This window comes from Pholis gunnellus (assembly GCF_910591455.1).
Source record: "Pholis gunnellus genome assembly, chromosome: 13".
NCBI lineage: Eukaryota > Metazoa > Chordata > Actinopteri > Perciformes > Pholidae > Pholis > Pholis gunnellus.
Genome location: NC_136540.1, coordinates 10270597 through 10285419, shown reverse-complemented (window position 1 = coordinate 10285419; position 14823 = coordinate 10270597). Strand labels below are relative to the sequence as shown.

General features: G+C 38.6%; 1 protein-coding gene across 2 annotated transcripts; it reads left to right on the top strand.

The window, feature by feature from the left end:
* The first annotated feature begins 2564 nt into the window (after positions 1-2564).
* Positions 2565-12835, top strand: LOC306705084 (transcriptional coactivator YAP1-like). Of its 2 annotated transcripts, XM_079171751.1 has the most exons (9): positions 2565-2831; positions 3138-3369; positions 5074-5273; positions 5999-6153; positions 7776-7877; positions 8108-8208; positions 8432-8550; positions 8891-8991; positions 9690-12835. In XM_079171751.1, exons 2-9 carry the CDS (start codon positions 3166-3168, stop codon positions 9869-9871), a joined length of 1164 nt encoding a protein of 387 aa, XP_079027877.1. In that variant the 5' UTR covers positions 2565-2831; positions 3138-3165; the 3' UTR covers positions 9872-12835. The 2 variants fall into 2 exon arrangements, with proteins under 2 accessions (XP_079027877.1, XP_079027878.1); XM_079171752.1 differs by lacking the exon at positions 7776-7877.
* The last annotated feature ends 1988 nt before the right edge of the window (positions 12836-14823 follow it).

Genomic DNA, 14823 nt, shown 5'->3' with positions numbered 1-14823 from the left:
GTTCAACGAAACTGAACTCTGCCGCACAGTAACTCAAAAAAGTATCAGTGCAAGTTATAAATCTGAGTTTAAGTGTTAACAGCAGTAAATTAAATCAATTAGAAATGATGCATGTCAAAAAAGTATAATAAACCTAGATACCAAATCAAACTGTGTCGGTTGTTTGGGGAAAGTTGCTTGTATCTGAATATAAAACGAAATGAATTAAAAAGGCCAAATTAAAGTGGAAGTGAGTGCAGATTACGTCACCAAGTGTTTGTCTGCTGGTGTGGATGTGGGTGCGACCATCACAGCATGGATCAACATGTTCATTAGTGAGTTTTAGGGGAGGGCAGAGCCAGTCTAGCTGTTTCCCCGTATGTTTTCCAGTATGATAAACTAAGATAATCGTCTGCTGGCTTTAGCTGCCTGCATCAGACAGGCTGTCAATCTTGATTGAAGCGAATTAGTGTGCTTCCCAAAATGGCAAATTAACCCTTTAATAATCAAAAATATACCAACAGCAGTCGCCTAAATACAACATTAGTGAATATTTTTTCTTTCAAGCACTTTTCAGTTTGTCCTTTATTTGAACAAAAGTGAATCAGTGTTTTGTTTTCATTTTGACATTCTTCTCACATTCCAGAGTCCCAAGCTCCTAAATTAATACTTGAAAATAAATGTGTTTGTTAAATTAAACCAGGTGTCCTTACTAACTGTTTTGATGGTAATGAGAATAAGCACCTGATAAGTCACCTGTGTGTCACTGGTCTGATTTTGCAGTGAAAGGGCACTGATTAAAAACACAGTGTGGGATGATTTTGTACAGAAAAAACAACTGCAGAGGTAAAACTAACAAAACACAGTTACATCAGAAACAGATACGCAACATCTGCCCCCTCCCCACTGCATTTTTGTGAATCATTATGAAAGTAATGAAAAACAAAATAAGCTTCACAAGTGTTAAAGTAGGACAGTGCCATCTACTGCGCTTTGGTTTGTATTACATTACAATTGTACATACTGTATGTTGATCTTTTTCCCTGTGGTGCCTCTGAATTCTTCACACACAGAAGCTAATGATAATATCTGAGAAAGTACATATTGTCTTATCAATGATGACTGAACATTACGTATAAAAAAAAACATGTCTTACTGTGTCAGAAGGGGAATGGGAACGACTCTTTTGTTGAATCAACACAATATTGAGAGGAAAATATATTTTTGTTTTAACTTCGCACAAAATAAACTGCATAAAAAAGTATTGGTGTAGCTGCATTCAACACAAAACACAACATTGTAAAATGTTAAGTGCGCTGACTTTTCAGGTTAGCAAAATGTCAACACGAAACCCCAGAGAGGCATGCAAATCATAACAGTTGACAAGTTGATTTACAAATATTGAACCAACTGGTGAAATCTAAATACATAAACAAAGATTTAAAAGTATAATCTCTTTTAATTCCTTAACATTAGTTTTTTTCCTTATATTTCCCTTCAAGCAGCTTGTTAAAATCGTTTCATCCCACACTGTTTTTTTTCACACATAAGAACAATAACATGCTGTTTACCAGAGACAAACAGTAGCACCTATAGAGATAAACAGTAAACAGATTGGTACATGTAAAGAATGACACAGGGGTATGGTCTGTGAGAAGGGATGTTACTGTGAGCCGTACAAAAACAAAACAACATACAAAGTGTGTAGTGAGAATGAACATTGTGTGCATATTTAATGCATGCCCATATATTCTGTAGCGGTTTACCCCAACCCTGCATTGAAGCATATTAAATATGTAAAGCCAATACTGGAAGCTGTTATGGCTGCAACATCCATTCAGATGTAAATAATCTAGAAGTGCATCATTTTGTATATATTTATCCATTTCATGTGTTTTATTACCAATTGTAAAATCTTATCTATATTAACTCCGGTGGATTATGATGACTCAATAATGTAATAAGATTGGATGCATAGTGGATAATAACACCAGTCCAGGCAGACGTTTTTTTTCTTGAATTCAATCTGTTGGCCAGCTGAGCTCCGGCTCACTGAACGCATGTTTTCCACTAGAGGGCAGGACACTGTGTGGCTGCGTGACTGCATTCACAAACAGGCTCTGGCTGAGTTGGCCTCATCATGGGCGGATGTTTTCTCAGTGTAACTTCCCAATCTCCCCTCCCCAACCCCCCAAAACCAGACCCAAAAAAATACTCCGAGCCTCATTTGTCCTCTCAGTGTATCATCTTGGGTTTTCTCTTGCCACCTCTGTCTACACTTGGCTCTCTGCCTCTTTCCTTCAGCGGGAGAAAACCGCACTAACTGGAAACTGTTCAGAGCGAGATTACAGCAAAGACTATTAGTTCTAATATCTCAGATTTTTGCGCATTTCCAGGGCTAAACGTGACATGTTTGACACAGTTGCAGCTGTAAATTAAACAACAATAAACATGTGTTCAAAGCCTTGTGTTGATGGTTTATGTGTGCTCGGAGTCAAATATTCCCCCTGCAACTACTGCGGCAGCTTTAAACCCTGCAACCCCGCCCCTCAGCACTATCACATGAATCTGGACTCTACAGTGGATGTGAAAAAAGTTTGGAGGTTTCGCTGGAATCACTTTTCTCCAACTAGTTTCCCTTTTTTTGTGGGGTTTTTTTTTCTCACTTGAGAGGACTTTTAGGTTAAACGTTTGCATCGGAAATCGGTTCCCGTTCTGAGTGTTTCCCAGGCTGTGATTTCTCCAGTTTATTTTCCCTGCAGGAATACGGAGAGAGAGGGGGGAGAGAGAGAGGGAGAGAGACAGGGAGCGAGAGAGAGAGAGAGAGGGGGAAACGGTCTGGCTGCTTGAAGGTATGTGGGAGGCATGTAACGTGTTGTACGCTGTTGAGATTGATTTTTGTCAGCGATCACTGCTTTAACTTGCGCTCCTTCGACTTGTTTACCCGACGATCGAGCTTCGTTTCACAGCTTATTAACTTCCGAGATGTAACAGTTTGAAACAGACAAGGACACATAAGTTCAAATGGTGTGGGGGGTGGGGGGGTGGGTTAAAAGTGTAAACAAATCCGATCATAACTCCAGCACTCAGGCGCATCTAGTGTTAACGAGTCTGCCGTTTATTTTTCTGTTTGTTTGTGTGTTTGAACTTTTCGACAGATTTGTTTCGACACCAAACTTTGGCGACATGGACGCGCACCGCAGCGCGCCTCCGGTCGGGCAGCAGATTGTGCACGTCCGCGGGGACTCGCAGACGGAGCTGGAGGCCCTCTTCAGCGCCGTGATGAACCCCAGCAAGTCGGTCAGACAGCCGTCCTCTCTGCCCATGAGGATGAGGAAACTGCCGGACTCCTTCTTCAGGCAGCCGGATTCTCGAGGCCACTCCAGACAAGTATTAATAACTGCTGCTAACTGCACCGTGCTGGTTTACAGAGCAAACACTCATGTGTCCAGACCACATACATCAGCTACATGGAGTACAGTAGTCCTGCAATACACACTGAGTGACCAGAGTAACACAAATCCTCTAATGCAATCAAACACTACCTGCTTTGTGTTGGTAGTTAGTGTTAGTGTTGCTAAAAAAGTATAAATACAGGACATTTTTTAATTCCTATTTTGTTCACCAGGGACAAGATATCAATGAATGAAGTCCTGGAATTGATAACCCCTTAGATTGGGGCTGAAAATTACTGTTATTTTCATTATTGCTTAATCTTCAGATTATTTTTTTTGATTGTTTGATTTATTTTTGGTTTAGTTTATGAAATAGTGGAACAAATACTGCCCTGTACAAGTTCCCACAGCCAAGTTGAGGTCTGCTTTTAATGGACCAGCAGTCCAAAACCCAAATATATTTAATTTACTATCATGTATGAAAACCACAAGCATCAGATCCACACATCTGAGAAGCTGGAACCAGCACGTTTCTAGTATTTAAAAAAAAAAAAATGCTTGAAAAACGATTCAACGATAATCATTTCATAAAAATAGGTGCAGTTGTTTTTGGTTCTGGCTTCTTAAATATGAGGAATTTCTGCTCCTCCCTGCTTTATCACTCTTACTGACTTTTCATAAAACATGATCAAGAGATTATCCGATAATGACAATAATCCATAGTTAAAGCTCTAATCTGTCTGTCCTCAGTGAACATTACAAGTTCCACAGCAGCAACATTTCCTGCAGGGCAGCTTCACTGGATAGTTTTGTATTTGCTTTATCACTTCGTGTGAATTTCTACCAATTCCGTATTTTTGTTGTGGCTAAAATATATTGTGGATTTGAGTGTGGGTTTATCTTCGACCCCTGTTACTCTATTCTGTTTCAGTTTCCCTGATTTGGGCATATTATTTTGTATTTCTAAGATTATCCTCCTTGCCACAGTAAACGCTTCTGTTGTTTTATTGACGGATGCACCAACCGTTCAAGCAGCAGGCTATCGAATATGCCAGATATTGCCTCAAATACTCAAACTACTTTAGATAAAATAGTTTAATCAGCTGTTGGCTGGCCATGTCTTAAGGTGTTTCTGATTAAGATTGTTCCCCAAGAAACCAACTCTTCAGAGATTATAGTTATGAATTGGCATATAAATGGGTCTCACTAGATGTGTTTAAGTGTCATCGAGACACATTTTCTCGCACTTTTCATGGATATTTCCAGGTCACATGTTGGGCTGATCCTCTCTAGACTGGAAAGCAGTAACAGTTTATTTAAGTTTATCCTGTACTCCCAACTACCCGTTACAAACAAAGCTGCCTTTCCGACCACCTGTATATCACGTTAAATGGTGTATTTGTTTAATGATCAGCATGCAGCCCTTGAGTCTTGTTCTTTTGATTTGTAGATGTGGCTCAAATATCATAATTTCTGAAACTTTATGAACTCAATTACCACAAATCCAACCGTCTAAACAGTGAAAACTTCTTGGTAGATGAAATAACATATTCTAAAGTAAAGAAGACAATTTCACAGTTCTTCCTCTAAGTGTTTGTTTTTGGTTACCATTCAAACCTTTTCTTCTTGCTGGTTTAGTTTTCTGATTGCTGCTTGTGGCTCATCGTGGAAGTTGTTAACCCTGATTCTTTCTCGTCAGGCCAGTTCGGATGGAGGTGTGTGTGGCTCCCTCACGCCTCATCACGTCCGCGCCCATTCCTCCCCTGCCTCCCTTCCAGTTAACTCACTCTCCACTCAAGCAGCAGATGTAGCGGCGGCACCAATCATACCTGACGACGTGCCACTCCCCCACGGTTGGGAAATGGCCAAAACGCCTACTGGCCAACGATACTTCCTTAAGTAAGGCCTAACCACTGTTTATCATTGTGTTTGATCTGTCGCACTGCAGGTTACTTGAAAGGTTTCTATTCAGAATGACCCATCTACATTTCTACACCTGCTCTCAACCTGTGTATGGCTGTAACTAATGATCATTCTTAGTATAAATGGTCAGAAAATAGTGTATCTACCCGTTCACAATTTCCCAAAGCTGAAGGTGTCTTCAAATTGCTTGCTAATTGTTCAATTGATAATCAATTAAACTGACATAAGCTGTAAATCTTCACGTTTGTGAAGCTGAGAGAAGCAAATTCCTGCATTTTTGCTTGATAAATGACTGATCACAATATCTAGATCATCAAACTGATTGAATCAACCAATCATTCTTTTATTTATTTTTACTGGAATTCAGTCCTATTACAGAAAATATCCTTCTTGAATATTTTGCTGCAGCAAGAATATAATTATAAGTAAAGTGAAATTGCAGCAGTGCAGTTATAACCAGGACTCAAACTAATCAGTTGCATGCAAACAGAAAATGATCCAACTAGTTTTGCAACACGTGTGGTTTCAGTCAGTTTCATTCATGAGAACACGTAGCCTGACAGCTCACACACCTGTCAAAAGGCTACTGGTAGTACAGGTAAAGCAGGTCCGATGTTAAAACGTAACCTCGCGGTTCTCATCCATCAGGCTGCAGGTGTTTAACAGATGCAGATACGTTGAGACTTGTTGTGTGTTTGCAGTCACCTGGATAAGACAACTACTTGGCACGACCCTCGACTTTCGCAGCTTCAGTCGGCTACAGTTCAGCATCCCATCTCTGGCACGCCGGTCCACGCCCACTCCCTCAGCAACCCGGCACCCACTACGCAACCACAAAACATCAACCCAGAGACAGGTATCACTCTGCTTTTTCCTCCCCCCTCTCAGCACAGACCCGCTTTTCATGTAGTTCAACTCCATCAACATGTGGGCCAGGTCTTTGCTGGGTGAGATTTCTTCGGGATTTCTCTTTTGGTTTCTACATCTATGTCTCTGGTGACTTTGGTGGGAATTATCAAATGAATTATAGATTAAAGCCTTAAAGCCTGTGATGATGGAAACTGCTATAAAATAAGAGATGAGACTCTATTCATACATGTTTTTCTTATTTAGATGCAGGTTTCATAGCTTGTTGGACTAATGTTATCTTTTAATGAACTCTATTCATGTAACATTTTTAAAGGGCCGGTTTACCCAAATTACAAAAAACATTTTCTTAATTTTTTGCTTTTATAAAACAGAAACAATAGCCAGCTGAAAGAAATGTGAGAAGACAGACATGATACACTCACATGGTCAGTGTCTTTAATGATGGTTCACAATTTCTTCATTGTCTTAAAACAACAATCAGATGCCAACATGGACATCGAAACAGGCTTTTTTAAATGTAATGATTCCTCCTGTTCATACTTGATATTAGTAGATCCCTTACTAATGTGCTTCCAATATAAGTGATGAGTGATCAAATCTGCAGTCATTGTTTTGTGCAAATACGTATTCAAAACCTTATCTGAAGCTCGGCGTCAGCTGTCCAAATGAGCCAAAACAAGTGGATATCTTTCAATGTTAGTCGTTTTAGGGCCAAATTCCCTCTTTTTGTTACTGTCCCTCCCCTGCAGCTCAATAAGGAAAGATTGTCTGAGAAAAACAAAGAGGAAACTTTTGAATTCATGTTCTTTGTCATTTACACCGGAGGCATGTCAGGAAGAGAACTTATTAGGTCCAGAATGAACAGGAGGAATAATTCCAGCGAGCAAAAAACTGTTACAATGTTCACATGGGTACCTGATTATTGTTTTAGGACTGACTTTAAAAACTGTGAACCTATCCTTTAAACCCCTGGGCCACCGGAGCGCCTCTGTTTTCAGCCACAGCACGTCATAAATAAATCAATGTCAAAATATCAATGAAAGCAAGTTTGAATAAAAAAAACAAAACGATGTCTCGGCCACTCTAGATAATCCACAGACCCCACTGTGAACAGTTTTCATTTGAACTACTTCCTAATGAAGAAGTAATCCACAGCAAACCTTCCATAATGTGTGTAATTAATTATAAATAGAAATAATCAGTGGATTATCCAGAATAATGGGGATAGTGGTTCTGTAAAGAGATGTTGCTGTTGAATATTTGTATTTTGATTTGGCTGAATGGACCCTTTTAAGACTCTCCCTCTTTTTTCCCCACAAAGAGCAGTATTGCATACTTCATACTGATTTAGTTTAGTGTTTTTACAATCTCCCACTGCATTCAGGCAAGATAGAATAGTACATTCTTACTTTTTTTCCCTCTACATGACATACTATACTGTCACTATTTACCCTCTAACCTTCACTTCTATTTATAAAACCTCTATAAACTAGAAGCTACGCAGACATTGAAGGGCGTGGGCCAGATTTTAACTTTTCTACCCTCAACACTCAACATGCTCTCCATCCACCATTTGCCTTCTCACTGTGTACTTTCACTGCTGTTCAGGTCCACTGCCTGAAGGCTGGGAGAAGGCTGTGACTGCAGATGGAGAGGTGTTCTACATCGATCACATAAATAAGACCACCGCATGGGTCGACCCGCGTCTAGGTAGCACACTATAAAATTTGTGTCTCCTGAATTGACAATTCTAGTTTGTCAGTGAGAAGCTTTTTGTTCCAATGTCCACCATCACAAGTTGCTGTTTGGCAACGAAAATAAGAAAAATCGCAAAGTTTTGACATGCTGTCTTCATATTTGTCATTGATGAAATGTTTCAACCCGTGGAAATATTTACTTAATTGTCGAAATGTTCTTTTCCTGTGAATTTTATGTTCCAGCCCAGAAGATGAACCCTGGCATCCTCGGTTTGGCACTGCAGCAAAGGCAGGAAAAGGAAAGGCTCAGATGCAAACAAGGCCTCCCTCCGCAAATCACACAGGTCAGAGGTTAAATAAGACTGTACTTGGACGTGCCGACAAAATGACTCTCATTTCATTTTAAATCACTCAACACAAGCTGTCTTACATTTAGGTTTTTTCTTGTGATATCTGGTTGTATTAGGCTGCATATTTAGCTCAGATTAAACCATTGTTTCATGTGAACCGAGCTGGAGTTTTAAACTACATTATACATGTATGTCTGTTTGTATGTCTGTCTTGTAGGAGGCAGGAGGAAGGAACCAGATGCCTGGTGGGATGGACCATGACAGGAACGCACAGACGCTTGTTCCTTCTCTGGATGTCAGAATCAGAGCCTCCAACCACGAACCCACACTCAATGGGTGAGTTCATGTTTAATATTGTTTTCACGCACTGTAGATCTCTTTTATTGTAATATTAATTGGCACAGAGCTGTGTCATAAGAGACCAAATTGGAAAAAGTATTCATGACCTGCGCTTCAAGTAAAAGCAGTAACTAGTGTAGAAATACCATTAATAAGCTACTTTTCCTGAGTAAATTAATCCAAAAAATGGTCACTTCCAGAATGTTACCAGAATGATCTATTAATCTCGCTGCAAGGAGTTTTTACATGTTGGATTTATTATGTTATGACTCATTCCAGTTTTGTAACAGATGGCAATCGGATATAAAGGAATGTTTATGTGTGTGTTTTTGTGCAGCGCTCACTCTCGCAACGAGAGCACTGACAGCGGTCTGAGCGTCAGCAGCTTACCCCGCTCATCGGACCACATGTTGAGCTCTGTGGATCACATGGACACTGGTAACACACACATACACACAAACACACACACACACACACACACACACACACACACACACACACACACACACACACTTACACACACCAAAGTCAGAAAGATGGTACCGCGGTTCCCACAGTGGCAAAGTGGAAAATCCCATCACCATTTATAAACATGTTTATTTTAACCTAAGCCAAGGTAATGATGAACACAGTGTCCAGATATGACATCTGTTGATCTAAATATACATTGCAACCAATGGGAAGCAGTTTATTTTGGGATCATAGAGTAAATGTGTCACAAATTTAGCCAGTGATAATGCTTTATTTAGCTGTTATACTTTAAATGACGTATTTTAGAACTAAGAACTATGGAGCTTTGCTCTCTTCTACAAGTATCATCCAAATGATGCCGCGATGATGCTTATTTATGTATTTCCTTTTTTAATTTATTTGTATTTGTGCACACATTTTGCGTATTACATTATTGTGCATTCAGAGGCTCCCCTGCATATTTATTTGTTTTTGTATATAAAACAGAAGCAGAAGATGGAAAGTATGAATCGTGCATTTTATTTGTGTACACACTTCCTGAGAGAAACAAACGTACACATACTGGTCCAGGTGCAGCTGTATTAAAGAAAATGCCCATCCAAATTCTCAAATTCCTCCCAGCTCACTGATGATTAACACAGTTCTTCTTCTCTGACTTCTTCCAGGTGACTCCGGCGAGACCTCCTCGATGACCGTACAGGAGTCGATGTCTGTGCTCCCGATGTCTGAGGGTGAGGAGCTAATGCCTTGCATCCCCGAGGGTCTCAGTTCAGACCTTCTGATGGACATGGAGACCGTTCTCTCCGGGTCGCACATGGACAGAGACAGCCTGCTCACCTGGCTATAGACACACCCAGCCACAGCCCCAAATATGGTTTGACATCAAATCTTCACGACAAGACTGAGAATTCTGGAGAATCATTGGCTTTAATAGTGGTACAGAACGTTACTGAGAGAAGATGCTACTGCTGAATGATGGATCCCCAACACTACTCGCACCCTGAGGAATGAGAAAACCTGACTCTCGCAGAAGGTGGTAAGCTGCTGGTGTTCTAATCTTTTTAGGCTCAGTTTTACACAGATGCATGACAGAGCATCCATATTATCACAACACTCCTTTCTTTTTCTCCTCGTGTCTCTGGTAAAGAGTACAGATTTATTTTACTGTCCCGACTTGGGTAAAAGCGTTTGCAGCAATCTTTGAAAAACACATTGTCAGGTTAATGAAGTCTGGATGTAGCAATTAAATAAATGTTCAAATAACATAGAAGTCTTTTAAAAGATATATCATATCCACATTGGCCTCTGTTACCTCATACAGCTTGTGGCCTAAAAGAACATCTAGTGCTACTACCTCTAAGCAGCCTGTCATTTGTGACTTTAATGCTCACAGTTGTCCAAATCATATCGTCTTAAGAAGCGTCAGGACTAAGAGCAAAAGATGAATTAAAGAAATTGTCTGGATTAACACTACATTGGTTGCATAAAACCCCAAAACTCTGCTCAAAATAATCAAAGCTAACTACAGCCATGTTCCACTGCTACACAGAAACATGATGGGTAGAGGACACACCCTTGTGGAGAGCCAGTAGAAGATTAAGAACACTAACAGGAGTTTTCAGTTGAAATGCTCAGAAGCCAAAAAACAGTATTAACACCCTTATCAGAGTCACTTATAAGTCTGTGTGGAATATCTTTGAAGTTTTTCGTACTTAAGTTAAGGAGGTTAAGCTTTGTCTTTGGTCACAGTGGAGACTTCTTTCAGCCTGTCAAAAGCCTTCACATTCAGAGAAATAACTTTGGGTACTAAAAATAAAATAAAATGTGTATTTAAGAACCTTTTACAGAAAGGAATGTAAAGAGGATGTGAAGTGAAACACTTTCAGTCTAATGCAATCCAACACAATACAGGGGTTTTCCACAGGAAACTCTAATCATGTCACATCCTGATCTATTTAGTGAATGGACAATTATGGCCACACTTTTTCTATTGAGTTTTATTTCATAAAAGTGTGTTAATTACAATACATTAACCCAACTCCATGCTAAAACACTACAGAAAACCCTGCAACAGCCTTGCTATGAAATGGCTCTTTTTGAGGTTTTGTTAATACTGACTTAGTTTTTGTTATTGGATTGGATTGCATTTTCTTGTTAAGTGTTGCAGTCATTTTTCCCCTCCAGCATTGAATATAAGCTTCACAAAGGTAGTATTTATTGGAGATTTGTTTTATTGGATTGCATGATATTGTACAGTTGTGATATTATTATTATGTCCGCCCCTTGTTTAAGAAATGATGCCACAGAGTTGCCATCATGGCCTGGACGTTATCTCTCCTAAGAGTGCAGCAGAGATGTTAGCTCTCAGCAGCTTCTAAACTGGCCCTGGACCATAAATGAAAAATATTAAATGTATTCTTTTTCCCACTTTTCCCACTATTGGCTAAATACATTCCTAATAATTTTCTTTTCCTCACATCTTAAACATGTATTCATTCAGTGGAATCATAGTTTTGTTTTTCTCACAGAAAGATATTCAACTAGTAGCCGTCTCAGTTAAGTTTTTATTCATTTTAGCTCCTTAACTACAAATAATCTTCCCATTTATTTCCAAAATGTTCTTCCTTCCTTAAAAAACACAATTTATCATCACTCTTAGTTGCAAGAAAAATGTAAATGTGCATAAATACACTACAACATTACTCTATTCAGAATATTCTACAGCAAATACAATCTTTTATTTTCACCCATTAATGGGTAAAAAAGTGAAATGCCACAAAAACACAGTAAACTGAAATCCCGTCCATCTCTTCATAATTATGTAGAACACTAACTAATTTAAAGGTCATCTGGTGATTAATTTCCCAACAGAAGAAAGTTTTTAAATCCTGTTCATAGATTGTCTCTATTATATAGGCACATATAAATTAGATGCCTGGAACAATATAGAAACACATTCAAGTTTCTAAAGCAGATCTACATGGATTGCGAAACACTTAGCAGTGATATAAATATGCATGATTTGTTGTAAATGCACTAAAACATGCAAAATCACTGGTAGAATCCTTTTAAAGTAATCCTGTCGGTGCCATGAAGGTATTAGTTTGCTACCACTCTATAGAGTTATAATATCCTCTATCTGTGGCTCAAGTTGTCCTTTCTTAAAGAGCTGTATTGTAAGTGGGAACGAAGAAAATATTGTGCTTTAAATATGGATTTCATTGGGAGAGTCAGGATAAGTCAAAGAACCCTGTCGTACCTCTTCACAAAAGCAACCTACTAATTGTGGATGCTGTGTTCTTGGCATTTGGGGAGCTCTTTAATTCTCCTTTGTTAGTTACACTATATAATAAGTATATAATCTGTTTTTATCTGCGGGGTTGTTTCTGCAGTGTGTTCATATTTTATCTAAATTTGAAGCTGTTAATTATTGGTGAGAGCCTGTCTCCTAACCAGCTTCCTTTTTATAAATATACATCATTTAGAGGTAAAGACTTTCACAACACCCCCAAATAAAGTGCCAAGTCACCTAATCTTTTCTAAATTAAAGTACCATGGGCCGGGAGCAACTTACTGTTCATACACACAATGCAACACACTACCTAGCCTTTTATTTATCTTAGCATGCATGACACTTGCTATGTATGTTACATTATAATGATGTTTATTATCCTATTTACAGAGTTTGGAGGCAATCAGACTTGTTTTTATTTTTTACCTTTGTATGCATGTGCTTTATATAAATATATTTCTTCTTACTCTCACTGTAATCATTTTAAAGGAGTTTCTGTTTAATAAAAATTCAAACACACCTGGCAAATAGTAGTTTCTAGTGTGGATTGTCTGCTGTGTGGTAGTAAAACTACACCTTGATGACTACACAATTTGTTCATTTATCTTAATTGATGTCAGATGGGTATGGCAGGAAGTGGCAGCTACTGCAGATATTAGTGTTGTCTTGTTTAAACACTGTCTTCCTTGAAGTACAGGTACTAATTAAATGGACAGGGTATTGTGATACCTTTCTAGTATTGGTAGGTTAAGACAATTCATACAAGCCATTTTTTAAAGTAGATCATGTGGTATGCAAAGGTCAGTAAAATGCACTGTGAGGCATGGTTGACACGTCACCTAAGGGGAGTGGCTATGACAGGAAGTTGGGGGAACTACAGGGAAGATATCGCATTCTAACCTAAGCCACTGCAATAATGCCTTACGTGACTCATTACCGTCTGACTTGTCTTCAACAAGGCTTTTATGTAAGTATGCTGTCTATTCCTTGTACCATTATTTTAGCTATAATATTCTTTGATAGCTTAAGTGAAAGACAGAATATTATTGTTGTTTCTGTAGTTAATATCATATAATTTGTATGAATATAATAAGTGTTAGCTTTGTATTTAACATACAAATATCTCTTTACATTTTTTTGTTGTAGTTTTTTTATTTAATTGAACATGTGTCCTCCAGTACATAGTATGTATAAAACATGTCCAGTGGTGGAAAGTATCTAAGTACATTTACTCATTTTTGAGGTACTTTAGCTACATTTACTTAAGTAAAAGATGAGTACTTCTTCCACCACTACAAATGTAGGTATGTTGTAATAATATTTGGAGGGAAATTATGATGTTCACATATGTCTTTATTCACACAGGCCTGAGATATTAGTTTTAAAGCTTTTTGCAGGTTGATGGAATTGTTTATTATGATTTTACACAACAAATGTAGGTTTTCTTTGATTTCTTATTAATATAAAACTAAATGATCAAGTCCATAACTTGATGATAATTTGATGATCACATAAGTTTAATGTTTATGTATAAAATCAATCAAAGATCATTACACAGACGTTGCTCAATATATCCACACTCATCTTTATGAAATATATGGGCAGGTCTAAAATAACGTGAGCAATTGTGACTTAATGAACAGTTTCAATGTTGGTCTCCGTTTTTTATAGTAGCCTATTTCATGTTATGCATTGATAAAATAGCTGTAGATGTAACGATATAATCATTACTATCATGCTGTTTCTGTTTTATGTATGTAACGTTATGTAATTCATCTGAACATAGGGACTGTTTAGGTTTTGCATAGCACGCTGCCAGAATCCGGTCTGGTTCTGAGACTGAACAATTAACCAAATATTATTTTTTTTGTTCTATTTTCATTTCACCGATAACCGGAAGTAGAAGGAGGCGTTGACGTCTTTCACGAGACGCTCGCTCGACGCTGGGACTTTCCGCACCGCCTGAGCAGCGAAACGGTGAGTGTGTCATACGACTAGGAAAAGACTAGTCCTTGCGCGGCCTTATCTAACGTCTCTAGTGTCGGCGTCACTCAAACCAAACGGTTTCATTTGAATGAGTAACTGCAGCTAAAGTTCAGCAGTTATTCGCGTTAGCAAACGCTAGCTGTAGCAAGCTAATGTCCGTTGGTGTTATCAATCTGGTTTATGTTGGGCGTTGAATGTCATTCGACAACTGACTGCTAATTGTATGTTTTAAATTAAGCTTTACCGCCGAAACAAATGTTAAATCAATCCAATGCCCTCCTAAATGTTCGTAGCTAAGTTAATGTTAGCTAAAGACATTTAACCAGAAACGGGAAGTGTTGTGAATAACCTCACCTAGTTAGTATACTGAGGAAAGTACCGAGCAAAGCATGCTGGGAAAAATACGCAGCAACGTTAAATTATAAGTCTGAGGGAAACCCTGACCACGTCATCTTGATTCGGGCTTTTGGAAACTAGACATTTATAACAGAAAGTCTGCCTTAAAAACTAGTGACGTGACG